The sequence below is a fragment of the Schistocerca serialis genome, chromosome 1, assembly GCF_023864345.2.
Source record: "Schistocerca serialis cubense isolate TAMUIC-IGC-003099 chromosome 1, iqSchSeri2.2, whole genome shotgun sequence".
Classification (NCBI taxonomy): domain Eukaryota; kingdom Metazoa; phylum Arthropoda; class Insecta; order Orthoptera; family Acrididae; genus Schistocerca; species Schistocerca serialis.
The window spans coordinates 1,097,836,034-1,097,856,142 of NC_064638.1; the positions used below are offsets into that span (position 1 = coordinate 1,097,836,034).

The following is a 20,109-nucleotide window of genomic DNA, read 5'->3' on the forward strand; positions in this document are numbered from 1 at the left end:
AATCAGTGAGTCACTACCCTTTTGCCCTGTTACTCTCATTAACTGTAAATGTTTAATTTTTTCCCCTTTACGGATTAACTGAGCTGCTTGAATGCCCTAATACCCTTTTATTATTAATTAATCAGATGCTATTATTTACCTCCAATAACATTTAGTTGCAGCAAGTCTTATCCACAGATCAGATAGTAAGAACCACTTACACACAAAGCCTCTGAATTTTTTACTAGTCACAATAAGAATGACTGGTCTCTTAACCGCCAGCAAGTTCGTAAATGAATTGTATAAAGAGAGTTTCACGCCTCTCTTAACCTTCACACATGAACATGTCTGTTATTACAGTCAGTGACACAGTTTTTCTACCCTGCCGACTGGTTTCGTTCAGTTACAGAATATCATAGTGGCTGCAGACCAGCCACTTTCAGGTGCTGTGGACAATGTCGTTTTGTTGTCATGGTTACTAGGCTGTTGCGATAAAACACGAAATGCTCACTATTTTATGTTTTTGTTACTAGGACTGTGATCAATAATCTCCGACTCGCACAAATTACCTCACTTGTATTTTAATAATTTTGTAACACACCTCAGAGTGCGACATATTCATTTCTTAAGGCAATACCTGTCGTGCATATGTACTAACCTCTGTAAACTATTCTTTCAAGTACTTTATCGTGGTATATGTCAAAAACATTGACAGAATGATGATGTTTATTAGTGACTCTAGCATTGTCTACGCAAATCTTCAAGTAATCGTGGACAAGCAGTAAGTATATGAAGTAGAAGAGCACTGGCGCGATAACTCCCGCTGTAGCTGTTGTATGCAGGTACAATCTATCCCCACCACACCACCTTCGAACAGCTTTTTGTTTGTTTTTTGTTTTCCTCTCCCCTCCCCCCTCCTGCCCCCCTTCCAGCCCGCCAGATACGGGTTACGACACGCAATCGTTGTCAGTTTCACGAGTTGATGACAGTGAATGAATGCGCCGTTTTCTTTCAGCAAGCACACCCTTCAGCAAGGACACAGTACATTGCGGCCTGCTAGAGAGTCATCGCTGTAAACGGCACGATGTCTTTACGTTTCTGTGCTAATGGGGGAAGGTGGCAGGTAAGCAAAGCGACTGGTTTGAAATTTACGACAGTAAGCCGAAAAAATATTCGCGCTAATTCTGGACGATGTTTTATTTATGCATTTATTTTTACTGACAGGATTAGGGTTAGGAGGCACACTCTTGCATCTTATGAGAGAGATTTCTCAAATTCCAATAACGTGATACCAGATTTAGATTCAAACAAATAGCTGCAGAGAGACTACAACTGACATAATCTAAATGTTTCATTGTTAAGGAAAGAAAATTATTACTATAATACGTTTCTGGGCAGTGGAGACAACTGTTAGATTAGGCTGAGAAATATTAACAGTTCTATAATAATAAACTATGAGTCATACAGCCAAGATTTTTAAAAGAATTTTACTAAATCATTTAGGTGAAAAGATAGAAAAGGAGCTGAATGAAGAACAGCATGGGTTTAGGAAAGGAAGAAGCACGATCGACCTGATATTTTCTATCCGTCAACTGACGGAAAAAAGTTGGGAGTATAACAAAAGAATGATATTGTTTTTCAGAGACATAGAAAAGGCATATGACTCAGTTAACAGGGAAAGACTCTGGGAAGAAATGAAGAAGATTGGTATAGAAGATGGATACATTAATGTAATAAAGACAATGTACAGAGGACACAATTGTAGAATTAGAACACCATTGGGGAACTCTGGATAGTCCGAAATAAGACAAGGACTTAAACCAGGAAGTATTCTATCTCCTGTACTTTTTAATGTTGTGATGGAGGGAATGAATAGGGCAGTTAAAGATATAGTAAAAGAAAAAGACAAAAAAGATGATTTTTGCAGATGATATGGTATTATGGAACGATAAAGAGGTAGATGCACAGTTACAACTTGATGTGTGGAAGGAAATAATGAAAAGGTATGGATTAAAAATAAATAAAGATAAGAGTGAAGTAATGGTATTTGAAAGAGACAAAAATGATCAACAGGAATATTACTCTGAACGGAGAACCACTCAAAGTGGTAGACAGTTTCACTTATTTAGGGAGTGAAATATCTAGTGATGGAAGAATAACCAACGAAATGAATAGGCGGTTACAGAAGGGAGGCAATTTCTACCAAACAATAAAACACTTGATTTGGAATAAGGAAGTTTCAGAAAAAGCAAAACTCCTTATGCATAAGAGTTATTACTTCCCTGCTGTCCCCTATGGAGGAGAAACATGGACAATGACAGAAATGGACTGGAGCAGACTGCAAGCAGGGGAAATGAAATTCCTCAGAGCAGTTAACGGAAAAACAAGAATGGACAGAGTAAGGAATGTAAATATTAGAAAGTACCTTAAACAAGAAAGTATGAGAGAAGAACTCGAAAAAAAAGAGACTAATATGGTACGGACATGTGTGGGCAGAGACTCCGCAAAATTATGGAAGAACTAAAGATGGATGGAAAAGACCTAGAGGGCTCCCAAGAACACGGTGGAAAACAGGAGTAAATATCTGTGGAAGGGAGAGGCGTGACCGGGCTGCAAGTGGAGGAAGAAAAGTGGTGGTAGGACCGAGCCAAATGGAGGGGACTCGTCAGCACCCAGACGCGGCAGTAGCTGGGGCGGGATCCGGATATAGATAGATAATTAATAATATGGAAGTAGCCGACACACCAATCTAGCGTCCCTCATGTGTTTCACGAACGGCCCCTAAAAGAAGTATTTGTTGTTCCTGCCTACATGACAGATCAAAAACATTCTTACTCCACAGAGACAGAACTAAAACTTATCTCTTCACAATTTTCACAGGTATTCCGTATAACTGCTATATTATAAGAGAACAATTTATTGGAGGGGTACCTCCCGGTCCGCAGCTCGTGGTCGTGTGGTAGCGTTCTCGCTTCCCGCGCCTGGGTTCGATTCCCGGCGAGGTCAGGGATTTCCTCTGCCTCGTGATGACTGGGTGTTGTGTGATGTCCTTAGGTTAGTTAGGTTTAAGTAGTTCTAAGTTCTAGGGGACTGATGACCATAGATGTTAAGTCCCATAGTGCTCAGAGCCATTTTTTTGGTATCTCCCGGGTATTCATGTCGGTTTTTGAAACTGAAGACTTTATTCCGATCAAGCAACACGTTAGTTGCTAAGTACATGCCAGCTGATCCCACCAAGATACTAGTAATCGGGAGACGCACTCAGGTTTTTCATGTTTGTCACACAATGACCGCTCATCCAAGAGGGCAGATCTCTCGGCGTAATAATTTCCATTATAATTTCCCAGTAATATGGAATGTGCTGTTCATTTTCTCGTTGGAGAAAAGGTAGGTGTTATTACTTATTTCATCGCAAAGGATTTAAATCTTCATTTAATTACAACATTATAAAAGTTTATCTTCCTGCCACAGTCTATTCAACTTTCCATCTGTTTTTGATCACCGTTGTTGCTTGAATCCAAAAAGCTCTGTGTTATTACTTATTTTATACGCAAAGGATTTAAATCTCCATTTAATTACAACATTAAAAATATTCTATCTTCCTGACACAGTTTATTTAACTACCATTTTGTTTTTGATCACAGTTGTTGCCTGAGTGTGTTTGATAGAAATGGGATGGAAAATTAGTGTACACAACGAACATAGACAATCAGCCGAGGGTCACAAAAATTGCTGCTCATTTTCCAGAGGAAAATGTCTCATTAATGCAGCCGTATCACAGGAAACGAGTCAGTGACAGGAAGGGACGTAGGCAGTTTAATATGTGACCTTTCGCTTTCCCGGTACATCAGCTATTTTTTGTTAATCTCGTGTGAATACCCGGGTCCAGTCGTTTACGTAACCTACAGGTACCGCCTCAAGATAACGGCAAGATAAGCTGTCAAAATATCGTATTACGTTTACGACGGTACCTTCATGGGCAAACGAGAGCAATACAAAGATAGGTTCGCGTTTAACGCCTCGTGCCGTAGTTACATCATTAATGACGGAGCACCTGCTTCTACGGGGCCTCAGAGAGAAACGAGCATTGAGTCGCCTCTTTTATGAGAACATCAATCTCTTTTCTAACGTTTGCATTTCTCCCCCTTGTTGAAATGTCTCTTATAAAGCTACATTACTGGCCATTAAAATTGCTACACCACGAAGATGACGTGCTACAGACGCGAAATTTAACCGACAGGAAGAACATGCTGTGATATGCAAATGATTAGCTTTTCAGAGCATTCACACAAGGCTGGCGCCGGTGGCGACATCTACAACGTGCTGGCATGAGGAAAGTTTCCAACCGATTTCTCATACACAAACAGCAGTTGACCGGCGTTGCCTGTTGAAACGTTGTTGTGATGCCTCGTGTAAGGAGGAGAAATGCGCACCATCACGTTTCCGACATTCTCCAGATCTCTCACCAATTGAAAAAGTCTAATCAATGGTGGCCGAGCAACTGGCTCGTCACAATACGCCAGTCACTACTCTTGATGAACTGTGGTATCGCGTTGGAGTTGCATGGGCAGCTGTACCTGTACACGCGATCCAAGCTTTGTTTGACTCGATGCCGAGGCGTATTAAGGCCGTTATTACGGCCAGAGGTGGTTGTTCTGGGTACTGATTTCTCGGGATCTATGCACCCAAATTATGTGAAAACGTAATCACATGTCAGTTCTAGTATAATATATTTGTCCAATGAATACCCGTTTATCATCTGCATTTCTTCTTGGTGTAGCAATTTTAATGGCCAGTAGTGTATTTCACAGGAAGTAAATTTCAATTATGGTCGTTAGGTTAATCCCTGTCAAAAACAATCATAAACAGAGAAACAAAACGTTAAAAATTCAACGACCTACTGACACGTTGTAATAACTTTAACATCCTTTATTGTTGGCGACACTGTTGATGTAATCCACTGGTCTTCAAACAATAGCTCGCGGTCCGCATGCGGCCCGAATCAAGTATATGTACTGCCCCTGGTTCTCAGCCGTGTTTTACCCATTGTGTGATTGTTACCCAGAATCTAGTATCTTTTTACAAAGATCTAAATAGCATACAAGTTGTCTTTTCCGAATTTTTGTACGACACAAGAGAACTCTTGACGTTACACGATTGCACTTACTGATAGGACCTGAGTTCTAACCGCCACCACGAAATCTCATTAACTTTACCGATATACCTAGCAAGAAGCGCACGAGGGAAACTCCAAGAGCATGTGAGCGTCGTTCGTGTCAGTCGCGCTTCGGTGCTATTGATCGTTAGACGCGTTAAGTGTGTATGTAGTCGTTCGTGTTGTGATTACTTCTATCAGAATAAATAATGCCTGGTGTACCATCAGAAATACCCTGGTGTCCAAAATTTAAGCAAAAAACCTCTATTTTCCCGTCCTGTGTCTAATTCACGATATGATCATACTAACTGTCAACCACATGTCCGTACCATCGTGTTCAGCACGGAAGATGGCCTTCCGGTCAACGAACAACCATCCCAACGATGACGTCAGAGCGCCTTTGAAACGAGGTATTGTTTCTCGGATAGTCCCACATCCTCAACCGCTGTGTACACAGTCACCAACGGTACAGTATGCCACAGGGAGAGTGCCTACCAGATTCTCTGCTGTGGAGGGCCGTAGAAAGAAAGATGGCTTATCGTGAATCGTTCTGTTGTTTCTCAGTTAAGGCGACAGTTTATAGAGACCGAAACTGTGTCCCGAAGAGCAGCGCAGGGCCGACCATGTGTGACATCAGAAAGAGATGACCGTTATTTGGCTGTAACGGCACAATAGTACAGTCTTAGCACTGCACAGCAACTGGCTTGTGGGGTCGCAGCATGCACTGGACGTGTTGTATCAAAGCAAACGGTGTGCAGAAGGCTTCGGCAGAGTGGCCTTTATTGTCGGAGACCTGCTGTATTTCTACCTCTGACGCCTCCTCACTGAAGGGAACGTCTAGAGTGGAGTCATCAACATGCCACCTAAACGATCGAAAAGTGGGCTAATGTCGTTTTCACAAATGGGTTCCATCTGGAGAGCGATTCTCGATGGACTCGCATCTGGAGGGAATGCTGAACACGATTTCTAGACCCATGCATTGTGAAAACAGACCGATACTGAGGAGAATCCCTAATGCGTGGGCACATATTATGTTGACCACTCGAATCCCTCTTTATGAAATGGTACGGGTGAATTGGTGAAGTTTAACTGCTGTCAGGTATCGTGACGGGATCGTGGGACCTCATCTGCAGTTGTTGTGAGGTGCTGTGGGCCCAGACCTCGCATTAATGCACGATAATGCTCGACTCATAGACCACGGGCGGTTGATGTTTTCTTGGAAACGGTAGATACTGCACGCATGGCGTGACCTGCTCGTTCTCCCGACTTGAATCCCATAGAGCATGTTTGGGATGCACTAGGAACAAGGCGTGCATCATGTCAGCATCCAGCAACCGCTTTCCAAGACTGTGAGCAGCTCTGGACGAAGAATGGGCTTTATTGCCTCAACATGAGACTGATGACATCATTCACAGCATGCCACGTCGTTGTGAGGCCTGTATTGCTACCAAAGGTGGTCACATCCCATGCTGAGCATATTGACGAGTTCTCAGAATGTGTGTGCAAATCCGTTACGTTGGAAGAAACGAAGAACATTTTTGTCTACTGTTATGCATGTTGCAGTTATTTAGATATTATTTACATCGTTTCTACTGAGACCGCCAGAAAAATGTATACCCTCTTTGTCAGGCCTTATCGAGATATCAATATTGTCGTTCGAGTTGAGTAACGAGTGTTTTGTAGTATGGTCTTTGATTCAACAGATGTTAGTACTTTCACCTAAGTATTGAGAAAACAAGATGGCTGGAGCACGCTTGACATTCGAGCAACGAAAATGTTTTGTGAAGTGGTTTTCAAGTTTGATAATGCATCGAAGTGCAACGTCAGTGGAGGCGGGAGTTTGAAACAGAACCGCCAACCCGCCTAGCAAATAAACGCATCGTTGACAAGTTTGAATTGCATGGAACGATTTGTGATATTCACAAAGGAAGGACAAGAAGTCAGTGTACAGCTACAAGTCCTGCTTCGACGGCTCTTGTGTTGGAAACATTTTTTAATTCTCCACAGAAGTCTGCTACACAATGTGTACATGAAGTGGGGGTTAGCAGTACAAGTGTAGGAAGAATTCTGAAAGCTGCTAACTGGAAAGTTTGCATTCCACGATTACTGCACGCGATTAATGATGGCGATACCGATCGCTGAATGCAATTTTGCGAATGGTATCAGCAAATGGGAACTGATGACTAACAGTTTGTGGCAAAGCTAGAATGGAGTGACAAGGCTCAATTTAAACTTAATGGAACCGTGAATCGTCATAACAGGGTGTGCTGGCACCGGGAAATCCGCATGTATATGTGGATAAAGCGTTCAATCTACCAGCGGTTCATGTGTGGTGTGCACTATCATCTAGGGGCTTAGTAGGTTCCTTTATCTTTGATGCTACTGTCACTGGAAAAGTGTACCTCGAAATGTTACGCACATCAATTTTGCCAGGTATACGTGCGCTTTATGGAGCTGACGAAAAGATCTTCTACCAACAGGACGGGGCGCCACCACACTACCACCTAGCCGCTCGAACTTTCCCGGAAGACAGTTTTCCAGGGCATTGGATTGGACGAAGAGGCCTCATTGAGTTCTCTCCACGGTCGCCAGATCTAACACCTATGGACTTTTTATTGTGGGGAGCTGTGAAAGATAACGTCTATCGACGTAAGCCACGCAAGCTGGAGGAACTTCGTCAGAAGGTTACAGCGACATGCGCAGCGATCTCCACTGTTAACATTGACTGACGTAGTTGCGGCTACCGGTTATCGTTCTTTTATGTGTACAGCCACCAACGGTGAACATTTTGAACATTTAAAGCAAACATGTGCTTAACTGAAGGTTGTGCAACTTGTGTAATCAATTATTAAATGTAAAATAAACACATAAGTAATAGTTTTCGTTCCTTAAAGTGTATACACACTTTTCTGGCGGACTCTGTACTTGACTGTCAAATGTTTATACTCTTTTGTGGCAAAATAAAAGCAACCTCGCAAAATTTCAGTTTGTTCCTTTAATTTTGGACACCAGTGTAGTTATTAAGAGGAAAATAAATGAGGAGCATAGAAGTTTCCAAGAAAAATGAGAAGAACATAACCGAACACAAAGAAGAAACTGCTGTTTGTTTAGTAGGCTGAAGAACGATTGAATGTAAAGGTACATTTTATTTCGTCACTACTCCTAAGTCAGCATATTTCATTTACAGTAGCTATTACCTTAGATTTAAATGCAAGAAAAAAATTTATCATCTAAAATCAACAAAACGTTATGCCAGTAACGGTTAAGCAAAACGGTGATGTCACGAAAACATCAGACGACGTAAGTAACCTTCTTTCAGAAAAATATGAAATCTTTCACGAATGCTAATTAGTGAATCAATGTGCGTTAATCGTTTTTCAAACTTTTTTCAGCGTTTTTTAATCAGTAAGCCTAAACAAATATTGGCTGAAATAAATAATCTTACGCTTTTGGAATCCAATTGTCGCTGCCGCATAGAAGGCATTTCAAAATATATGTTTGACGAATTAATTAATAAAGTAAAACTATGTAAATATTTTAGTCTTGCATGTCATTTCACTACAGATACATCTTCGACGGCTCAATTTTCATTATTTATGCGTTACTGCAGGTATGATGTGGTAGTAGACGAAAACGCCTTGGCGTTATAATCACAAGAGGTCACACAAAAGTTTGTGATTTTTATGGATGCAACTGACAATTTTGTGGGAAAAAATGGCTTACCAAGGAACAATTTAACATGAGTGTATGCTAAAGCCTTTCAGTAGATGACGGGGCAAACAATTGTTTGATAGCATTGATTAAGAGGGAATGGAAACTCGGATCGGTACTCAACATTCTATGTCGATAGAGTATGAACCAAAACTTTGATTTAGTGCGTACTATGTGCTGTCTCCAGCAGAACGAGCGTAAACGTTAATTAAAAGTAACACCAGAACTACGGAGCACAGGAACAGCATATCTGTCATTAATATGTATAACTTCGAGTGGGTGGAGCCCCTCCACGCCCACACCGCCATGATGGCCAACACTAAACGTCTACTACCATATCTGCAGAAGGGTTAGTTTTCAACTGGAATGAGGTCTCGCAGGAAGTGGGTACTGCGATGTTTGCGTACGTCTGGGTAGAGTTAACCATTAATACGCGCTCATCTGGAGATAGATTGGGTCGAAAGTTGAACGAAGGTTAGCGGTTTAAACACTTCCGCTGCCCACCAATCTTCCCAGACACGAACATTATTGAGCATATATAGAATGCCTTTCAACGTGGTTCAGAAGAGATCTCCATGCCCTCGTACTCTTACGGATTTATGGACAGTCCTGCAGGATTCATGGTGGCAGTTCCCTCCATCAGTAATTCAGACATTAGTCGAGGCAATGCCACGTTCTGTTGCGGCACTTCTGCGTGCTCGCGGGGCCCTACACGATATTAGGCAGGTGTACCAGTTTCTTTGGCTCTTCATTGTATATTACAGTTGAAATGTTCATTTATATCGCGGAATGTGTGAGTAACTACCCAGTCATACAATATTTGTTTGAATGCTTGTTCCGGTAATTCTTGTAAAGATTGTGGAATGTTATTAAATAATTTATGCCACATGAGTTCGTAGCTATTCAGTGATTTGGACAGTCTGTGCTTTGGGTTATAAATGCAACTGTTGCCTTTTGTGTTATAACAATGTACATTTTCTCTACTTTTTTTCAGTAACTTCTTTTTTGCGTAAAATGAAACATAGTGTATGTGTAGTTTATTACAGTCATCATCTTTCATTCACAAAACAATAGTTTACGTTGCGATTTATAAGTGTTCCTCCATAAAATAATACCGTATGTTACTATGCTGTGGAAGAAAGAAAAATAGGCTGCTCTAACATACGTTTTGACTACACAATCTGTAAGTCACCTTAACACATAGATCACACTTGACAGCTTACGACTAATATATTGCACATAATGTCCTCAAGATAATTTATCCTCTAAATATACCCCCAAAAGCTCAACATAACTTGGATCATCTGACGGAATCTTGCCTTTAGGATTGTTGTCATTCAGTAAGAAGCCATTTGCTTTAAACCAAGTGGATGCTTGATACATTGTCTTCGCAACACAACTTTTAAGGTTGCTGATATCATTACCACACTGAATTGCTGTCTTAAACAACTTGAATAAAATTTCATGAGTGTATATGACATTTTCTATGACTTGAAAAAACTCATGTAATGGAAAGTTACAGTGTTTTTGACATAAATTTGTTTCAAAATTATACCCTTACTCATTCTTCTTTACTTTAAAGTAATATTAACATATTTATGTGTTGTGACTGACAGGAATGTTCATGTTAGTTGCAAACAGTAAATTAACTGTTTGTTGATGTTTTATCATCCTGACCGTTCTATAGCTGCTGGTTACAAAGCACCCCCCCCCCCCCCCCCAAGCATATATATGCCTTAGTTGATTAACACTTGCAACCCATAGTACAAAGACTTCCCTCCTACATCAAAGACACCAACCATATCCTAGATCATCTGAAATCCGCACCCATCCCACTCCCACCACACCCCTTGCTTGTCAATGTTGATGCCACCTCCCTCTATAACCAACATCCCCCACACATATGGTCTGTCTGCTGCTGAACATTTTCTCAGTTAGTGCCCACCTGATTCAAAACCTATGACATCCTTCCTACTCATCTTACTCAGCTTCTTACTTGCCAACTACTACTTCACCTTTGAGGGGCACACATACAAACAGATCAGGGTTATGGCCATGGGAACCAGGATGGCTCTTTCCTATGCCAACCTTTTCATGGGTCACTTCGAGGAGGCTTTCCTGGGATCCACAAGTCTTCACCCCTGGATTGGTTTAGATACATTGATGACATCTTTACCATATGGAATCATGGTGAAGCTGACCTGCTAAAATTCCTAGAATCTCTGAATACCTTCTTCCAATTAAACTTCACATGGTCCTATTCTGAGTTCCATGCTACTTTCCTTGATGTTGATCTCGTCCTCACTGAAGGGCAGCTACACACTTCCATCCACATTAAACCTACCAACCAAGAAAAGCACTTACATTTTGACAGTTGCCATCCTTCCCATGTCAAACGTTCCCTCCCGTACAGCCTTGGCATCAAAGGCAAATGTATTTGTTCGGATGCAGACTCTTTGCAGCAATACACCACCATTCTCACCTCAGCCTTCACTGCATGTAATTATCCCATAGCCTAGTTAAAAAGCAGATTTCCCACACCATCACATCCAATCCTGGTACTGCTGATCATTCCAAAAAACGACTTCGGAGCACACCATCGGTATTCCAGTATTATCATGTTCTGGAATGTGTTAATCAGCTACTCCGACAGGGGCATGATTTCCTAAAATTATGCCCTGAAATGAGATTCCTTCTGTCTGAAATTTTCCCACCACACCCAGAGATATTCTTGTCAAACCCTATGCTCCTTCTGCACCTATCTCCCTACCCTATGGCTCCTACCCCTGTGACCATCCCTGCTGCAAGACTTGCCCTAAGCACACTCCTACCACCACCTATAACAGTATTGTAACTGGCAAAACATATACTATCAGAGGGAGAGCCACCTGTGAAGCAACACATGTCATATACCGGCTGTTATGTAAACACTGTTTGGCCGTCTATATCAGCATTTCCCGAAATGTACCCATTTTTCTAGATCTCTCCAATCCTTTTCCTTCACCCCTCTTCCTTCCACTTCAACCCTTCTGCAAGAAGAAGGAGCCTCTGGCTCCGTAAGCTTGCCAATTACAACTGTCTTTTATTTGTGTGTTCTGCTGCCCTTGGTGGGTAGATTTACTATCTATTCAGTTAAATAATTTAATAAATGTTAATGTTTATTAACTGATTGGGAAGGGTTCAATTATTGTCTGTTCTCTTATACTACTGCTTCATAAACTCCAGATCCTTCTGATACTCTGGGTGCAACTATGATCCTAATTTATGTTGGTGTTGCAATGCTTTCAGCTGACGTCTCACATCCATTGTGTTGGCTAATTGTACAGATTCCCTCTTCCAGTCAATGAAATTCATCTAAGGAACAATTGTGCTCTTCAACAGTGCCTGACAACTATTACTAATGCTGTATGGTTCTTGAAAACAGTGTTACACCAGTTGTTATTATATGCTAAATATTTGTACTCAGCATGTAGTATGTATTCTGTTCACAACATGTCACTTAGAATCATTGCCTGTATCTCCCACTATCAATCTCACATGCAAATATGCTGATTCCAAATCATGATTGATAGGTGTTCACATGTTATTTTAATCCAGAGTAGTAAACTTGGTCCCTATTTGTGATGTAGTCACTTTATGATTGTCAATGACTACTTGGTCCCAGCTTGTGATGTATTCACTTGGTGATCAACAATGATTGCTCATTTGGTGTAGCACGCATGAACCTGTGTGATGTTCCAGTACAGAAGGATTGTGAATCAGCTCTTGTTTTCGTTTTTTCATATAACTACAATCAGGACCACAAAATGAACTAGCTGAAATTATTGAAAGAATTTCTCCCGTCAACACAATGCTGGCATGTCTGTTGTGTATACTACTTCATTACAATTCTCTGAATACACATTTTTCTCATGCCCAGTGTATGATTCTTACTGCATCTACAGCTAGGCGGTTCAAATAGTTCACTTTACTGCCATTATTTATGCCCCATACAAATGTACTGTTTCCATGTCATATCCTTAGAGATGTTAATTTTTTATATTTTCTGATAGTGTGTAACAGCACAAAAATAAATGAACACGTTCCATAGAAGTGAATGCGGTAATTAATCTGGGGAATTTCTGTGGTTTCTGACAACAGTGCACTGTGCCTGGACATTTTGCTCATATGCCACAAGACAACTCTTTCTTTGGCTGTATCTTTCCTATTATCAAAAGGGCAAGGGAGCGTCCCATCAAAAATTTATTTTAGCTTAAGAGGTGTGTATAGATAGATGACAGATGTTAGTAAACAATAGTCCTGTTTCAGGTACAATATCAGAAGAAATTGTCAATGTTTTTCAAAGAGTTATTATTTGGTTCTCTGCAAAAGTATGACCCTTGTTTCTATAAAAGAAAAAAAACCACAGTATCATCAGTTCTATCAGACAAATAAATAACACCAGTGATGTATGAAGCACATGAACAGGAGTCAGTGAATAGGACAGACTATTCAAAATTTTTGAGTATGCATTATTGTTTGGGTATACATTATTATTGGAGTTCTCAATCTGAAGACTGGTTTGACGCAGCGATCCGTGCTAGTCTTCCTTGTATAATCCTCTTCCCCTCTGCATAGCTGCTGCAACCTACATCCATTTGAATCTATTTACTGTACAAAAACTTTGTGTTCTTCTACAATATTTACCCCCATACATCCCTCCATTATTAAATCTATGATTCCTTGATGTCTCAGGGTGTGTCTTATCAACCAATCACTTCTTTTAGCCAGATAGCGCCATAAATTTCTTTTCTGGCCAGTTCAACTCAGTACCTCCTCATTAATTACCCAACCTACCCACATAATTTTTGCTGTTATTCTGTAGCCCCCCACTGCTAGTAAAAGGTTCTGTGTTGATGCTCTACATTGTCTTTACCTACCTGGAGATGTGCATTTTCAGTGTTCCAGAGATCAAATTTGTGTGGCAAAGGATATCATCTGCAAGTTTTTGCCCCTTGACGAGAAGGTCCAGGTTGTGTCTGAGTTCCCACATCCCACTATGTGCAAGGAACTGTGCATGTTTCTTGGAACTGTGAATTTTTCCAGGCACCACATAAAGGATGCCACGAGTGTGCAAATAGTGCTCAAGGCTGCATTCTAGAGTGATCAAACAAAAGGCAACAGGCCCCTTCCCTGGATGGCACAAATGTCTAAATTTTGAACTAACAAAGCATGACCTCTCACAAGCTGCCCATCCTAGCATACCTTCATCTGACTACTCCATTCACAATTGTAATTTATGTCAGCCAGTCTGCCATAGGCACAGTCCAGCAGCAACACACTGAAGGGAGTTGCAGCCCCTGAAATCTTACAGAGCCACAGCAGTGTTAAGCCATGTATGATCACTAGTTCCTTACTGTGTATTTCAGAACCTTGAAGCTGGGGTGCCATTTCACAGTTTTTAATGACTACTGCCTCTTGACACAAGGTTTCTGTTGCGAAGAGGGCATGCAGATATCGCACAGTTCACCACTGTTGTCCAGCATGTTGCTGGAATAGACAACATAATCATCAACTGCTGATTGTGTGCCTTTACTGCTCCACTCAACTATTTGGACCTCACCGCTGCTACCTCTATTTCCGATGCTGATCTCCTACAGCTGCAAAACGATGTAAATATTGGTCTCAGCTTGCAACCGTGTGTAATGCCAGGCACCCACAAAACCATGTAGTGCAATGTTCATGCCAGTATTGACCGGCCAGGCTCCCCCTTGGAACGTGTCCATCCAAACCATCCCCCAGAGTTCCACAAGGCAGCTTTCAAGCACTTGCACAACCCTGGCATCTGTGAGTCTGCTGTGCTCCTGTGGGAGTATTTCATTTGGCCCAATATCCAGCATGATTGCACCAACTGGGCCCACACCTGCATCCCATGCCTGTGCTCTAAAGTAGGCAGGCACATGCATACCACTGCCCCCTCCCCCCAGCCCCAGTGGACCATCACTTCTGATATCATGAATATCGTAGTCTCCTGCCATCATCCAATAGCCACTGGTATCTCCTTACTATTATCGATAGGTTCACCCAGTGGTCTGAAACAGTACCTCTGCCCAACATAACTTGCTACCAACCTGCTGCTAATGGCATGGTGGAGCAATTATACAGATCTCTAAAAGCTGCTCTCACATGCCACTCAGCAACTTGGACTGCTGCGCTGCCTCTAGTTCTCTTAAGTTTGTGGGTAGCCCACAAAGCAGATTTGGGAACATCTGCTGCCAAACTTGTGTATGGACAGCCACTTGCCCTCCCAGACAACCTCACTGAGCAACACACCCTGCCACCCGGGACAGGCATGTCACCCTTTGTGCAGCAGCTTCACAACTCAGTGGTGCACCTGCACCCAGCACCTCCCAGGCAACACGCTGAACACCAGTCCTTCATGCAGTGGGATCTCAGTATAGGTGCACATGTGATGCTGTGGGTGAGGCCTATCAGTTGTCGCTCTGCCCACAGTACTCAGAGGCCTGCATCTCATCCTCTCATATGGCACAAAGATGCTCTCCTTGCAGCTCCACAGCATTGCGACCAACGTCTCAATCACCTGAAGCTGGCATAAACATGCGACCTCTCGAGCCCATGTGTGCCGCTGGCCATTGTGATTTAGGTGGCATCAAGCAACTGTGATGATGCCTCACCCAACACTGCCAAGCTAAGTGGCAGCCCATGGGACTCCAGGAAGGAGGCTGCCTTGCTGTTTGCCTTGCTGACCAACTCGACAGTGCTGCCAATTACTCAGCCACCTTGTCCACACTGCTGGACCTTCCCTCCCCGACTGTGGTACCTGAGTCAACATGCAAACACGCCACACCCCAGGCACTGATGGGCCATTCACTACCACTGCAGCACCAGCGCATGCCCTCCTAGTGGTGGGTGACCCGGCCTACCAGCACGGGGCACCCGCAGTGCATGCCCATGGCACCACTACAGTATGGTGTACAGTATACCACCCATGCAGGGCACACAGTGTGCCATTCTCCATGTGCCACCTGGCAACATACCAGAACACTACTGCCACTATTGTCACCTGTGCCCCAACTGTGCACCATGCTTCAATGTGGAAGTGGACCAAAGTGCAGTGCCACCCCTAACCACAGCTGGTGATTTGGCCATGGGACAACGCAAAGCCAACCATATATGCTGTTAACATGCCTTCCAATGCAGCATATGCTGCCCTGCTGTCTCTACACTGCAGCCAGATATGGGGAACATGACACATCATCACTGCCTCCACCTTCACTACCACAGCTGATGCCCCCCTCACCAGCTCCACGCTGCCATCTGGTGCAGGGGCTGCAACCACCACCACTGCCGTTGGCAGTGCACCCCTCCCTCCAAACTGTCTCCTTCTCACAGTGGGAAACTGTGTAGCAACATGCTACAATGCATGTGCGCTTGACATCTGCCTGCTTCAGCAGGCAACAACCGTGGATGATGTGGATCGGCTGTATCCAAAGTGGACTGAAGTAGTGGAATCTCTTTCCACCATGCAGTGCCCTGTGGCAGCCCTGTGGTTTTTCCAGAGAAAAGTATGCAATGGAAAGAGCTGACTGACACTTCCTGCACCAATGGTGAATGATTGAAAACCTCACCTGAGTGAGATAGTGCTTCGTTGTGAGTGTCTTTTGTGCTGTGTGGACTTGAAGACAGGACTTGCTGCGAGGTGCAGTGACAGTATTCTGGTCGTGTACTTTTGCAGAGAAGATGATGCCGGTGAGTCTGTATTGCATGCTTTGGCCAGAAAATGATTGCGGACGTATGCAAAACCTTGCTGAGTGCTGGTGGTAGAGTGTTAGAATTTTGCTCACACGGACCAATTTGAGATTGATGTTTTTCACTCTATCCCCAACAGTTTCATGGTATTGGTAGGCTACTTCCCCATCATGGAATTCCCAGTAATGACTATGTTATACTGATTAGTGTACCACATGTCATCTGATTGCTGTAGTCTACCACATGTGTGCCCACAAGTTTTCTTTTCTTGTATTTGCTAGGTATGGAATAGGTGTGTAAAATTTTTGACTTTTATAATTCACTACTTACCAATCTCTGAAACCTACAGTTCTGTGAGGCTTCTTATTTAATTTAATCCTGTTCCAATAAAGGAACCAAAAAATCAAGATTAACTTCCATATCCTGTTCACCTTTTTCCCTGTTAATATTAATACCTGTACGTACTAGTGTACCACAGGGTTATGTATGCAAGGTCAGTGAAGAAAGAATTCCCTACACGTCTATTGTCTTTTTGTTTGAACTGTGTATTGTTCTTGTTTCACTTCCATACAAGGCTATTCTGCAGATAAATACATTCAGAAAATACAGGGTGTACATAAAGCCCAGGAACACTTTCAATTATTTATTGTACAAGAACTAAACATTGTACAGATGTCATACATATTGCATTTTGAAGAGAAGCTCTGAAAGTTTTTTTTAACAAACATTCAATATGCAAACCATGAGTGACCCAGCAGATGTCATTATGGTAATTGAATTAGTGCCATACCCATCCCAGCATGGCATTGTCGACTGTGGCAGTCACTTCCCATATTCTCTCCTGGAGCTCTGCTACATCACATGGTAGAGGCGGTACATACACCAGATCTTTAATGTGTCCCCACAGAAAAAGTCACATGGTGTGAGATCTGGTGATCGGGGAGGCCATTTCATGAAACAGCTGTCACTTTCTGTAGCACAGCTGATCCATTGCACCTAAGCTCGCCATGTTTGCGACTAGCGCTGACTATCAGCAGATTACCAAACTACACTGTGGTGGTATACATGAAGAAAACTTTCAGGGTTTATCTTCAAAATGACACATGTATGATATCTGTACAATGTTTGGTTCTTGTGCAATAAATAATTGAAAGTGTTCCCAGAATCTATGTACACCCTGTACTTCCTAAAATTTACATTTATATCTCTTTTTCGGAAATGCTTTTCTCGCTATTAACAGTGTACATCTTATATCCTCTCAAACTAAGCCTTTGTAAATTATATTGCTCTCCAAATAACAACAATCATCTTCTATTTTATGTTGAAAATTCTAAACTAATTATCTCAGCACTGTCTGATTGAGTATGGATGCATTCAATTACCTTTTTTATATTTGCCAATGTTCATTTTATAACCTACTTGCAAGACACTGTTCTTCCAGTCAGTTGATATTTCTATTCCAGTCTCACTCCCTTCTTGCCTTTTGTGGTTCTACATTTTTCCAGAAACCACACCTGCCCTCTCTGGTGTCGACTTCCATCAGTTTTCCATCCTTCTGTAAAGAACTTGTATTGGCATTTCACAACCAAGTTATATTAAACTGATATTTTGGTAATATTCACATCAATCAGTATCTGGCTGCTTTGGCACTGAAATTATTACATTTCATTTGAAGTCTGATGGTGCCTCTCATTCATTTTTCACAGCAGGTGGAATAATTTTGAAACTGTCTGTTCTCCTAAGGATTCTGAGGGAATGTCATCTGTTGCAGAGACCTTGTTTTGACTTCGGTCTTTCTGTGCTGTGTCAGATTCTTCTCGTGAGTATCTCAACACCCACCTGTTCTTCCCCATTCTATAACATCGCCTTAGAGTTCATTTCATTTCAAAATTCCTTCTACATAATTCTTCTGCCTTTCAGCCTTACCTTCCTTGCTTTGTACTGGCTTGTCATGTGAGTTCTTAATATTCATGCAGGGGCGTATCTGTTCTCCAAAGGATTTGCGGAACTCCAGTGCATAGTGATAGGAAATGATAGACAACACAGTGGTACAGAATGCACAATACACTTTATTTTATAGAAACACGATACATACAAGAATATGTGACATAACACTCTCTGACCATCAACGCAAACATACCCACAGAGTGCCCACCACTCCCCCCCTTGTCTGCACTGCTAGTGCAGACCACAGTGTGGAGATCATGACTGGTGTGTGTGTGGAGGGCCGGGGGGGAGAGCAGAAGCACTGGTGGGGGAGTCTGGTGCAAGGTGTAGAGATGATATTCATGGAAATGAGTGGGTGCATGGATGGCACAGCTCCTGCGGGTGAGCATGGGAGGGGGAGGTACCTCTGGTACATGTGCATTGGGTGGGTCCATGAGCTTACTGTCCAGAGAGGGTAGGCATATAGTGAAGATGGTCAGGCAGCCATTAACAGTGAAATGCAAATGCAAAGTTGCAGGATTGACATTATCAGGTAAGGTGAGAACTTCCCAGAAATGGTGTACCAGGGACTCAGGTGAGATGGTGCAGCCATCATGGTTCCCTGTGACTACCAGCTCCTTGTCTGTAACCATGAGACTAAGATGCACTGGTGGAGAGTTTGCCAGCGTGGGCCACTTGGAAGTCTGTCCTGAGCAGCAGAAATGAAGTTGGACATCAGCTATAGGATGGAGCCAGATTGTCCAAGCAAGATGGTAGTCTGCATAGGCATGGCATGGTCAGTGAGCTGGGGAAGCTGAGATGCAGGGTGGCAGGCAGTGCTGCAAGCAGGTGCTAGCTCAGCCTGGCAGGTGGCAGTGTCAGATTGCAGTCACAGACTGGAGCTGGACCGCCCGGGTGAGGCTGGTGCATTTACATGCATGGCATGGTCAACGAACTGTATAGGATCAGTTGCAGTGCGACAGGCACACAATGGGTGCAGGCGCTGGTTGGGCATGGACAGCAGCATACTGTGAAGGCGATGGCACAGTGTGGGTGAGGCCATTCTGCATAGGCGCAGCATGGGGCAGGAAGCAGCATACTGTGCAGGCACATATGCAGCATGGCAGGGATTGTCTGACATGAGTGCAGGCTTGGGGGAGGTGAACAGCAGGACTACAAGAGCAGCACCAATGACACAAGGTGCAAAGGAGCAGGCACAGAATAAGCAGCAAGTGATTTACTGACCTTGGTAAATGGTGAGATAGGGGCGGCTGCATCAAGTGATGTGAGGTGTCAAGTAACAGGTGCAGGTCCGTAAGTGTAGGTGATAGGTGAGGAATGGAGGTGCTCAAGGGGCGATCAAGCCTCTGCAATTTCTGCCTGCACTGTTTGGATGTGGCTGTGCAAGGACACATTGTACTGTCAGACGCAAATAAGTGTCTTTTGCGTGTCCTTATTCTGTTGACAGATGTGTAGTAAGTGGTCAGTGCAGTCCACACACTGTTTATGTACCACTGCATGGGCTTGTCCGAGGGTGAAGGATTGTTGGCATCATCGCATTGGGGCAGTGAGGTGGCCGAAATGCGTGT

At 42.9% G+C, this 20,109-nt stretch overlaps 1 protein-coding gene across 1 annotated transcript in view; it reads left to right on the forward strand.

Annotated features, from left to right (window-relative positions):
* Positions 1 to 965: 965 nt before the first annotated feature.
* The window catches only part of LOC126416361 (UDP-glucosyltransferase 2-like), a 173,990-nt gene continuing 154,846 nt past the window's right edge, over positions 966 to 20,109 (forward strand). Inside the window, exon 1 of the mRNA XM_050084044.1 lies at positions 966 to 1,102. Within this exon, the coding sequence (XP_049940001.1) occupies positions 1,064 to 1,102 (39 nt within the window). The 5' untranslated portion in view covers positions 966 to 1,063. The remainder of the gene's footprint in view (positions 1,103 to 20,109) is intronic.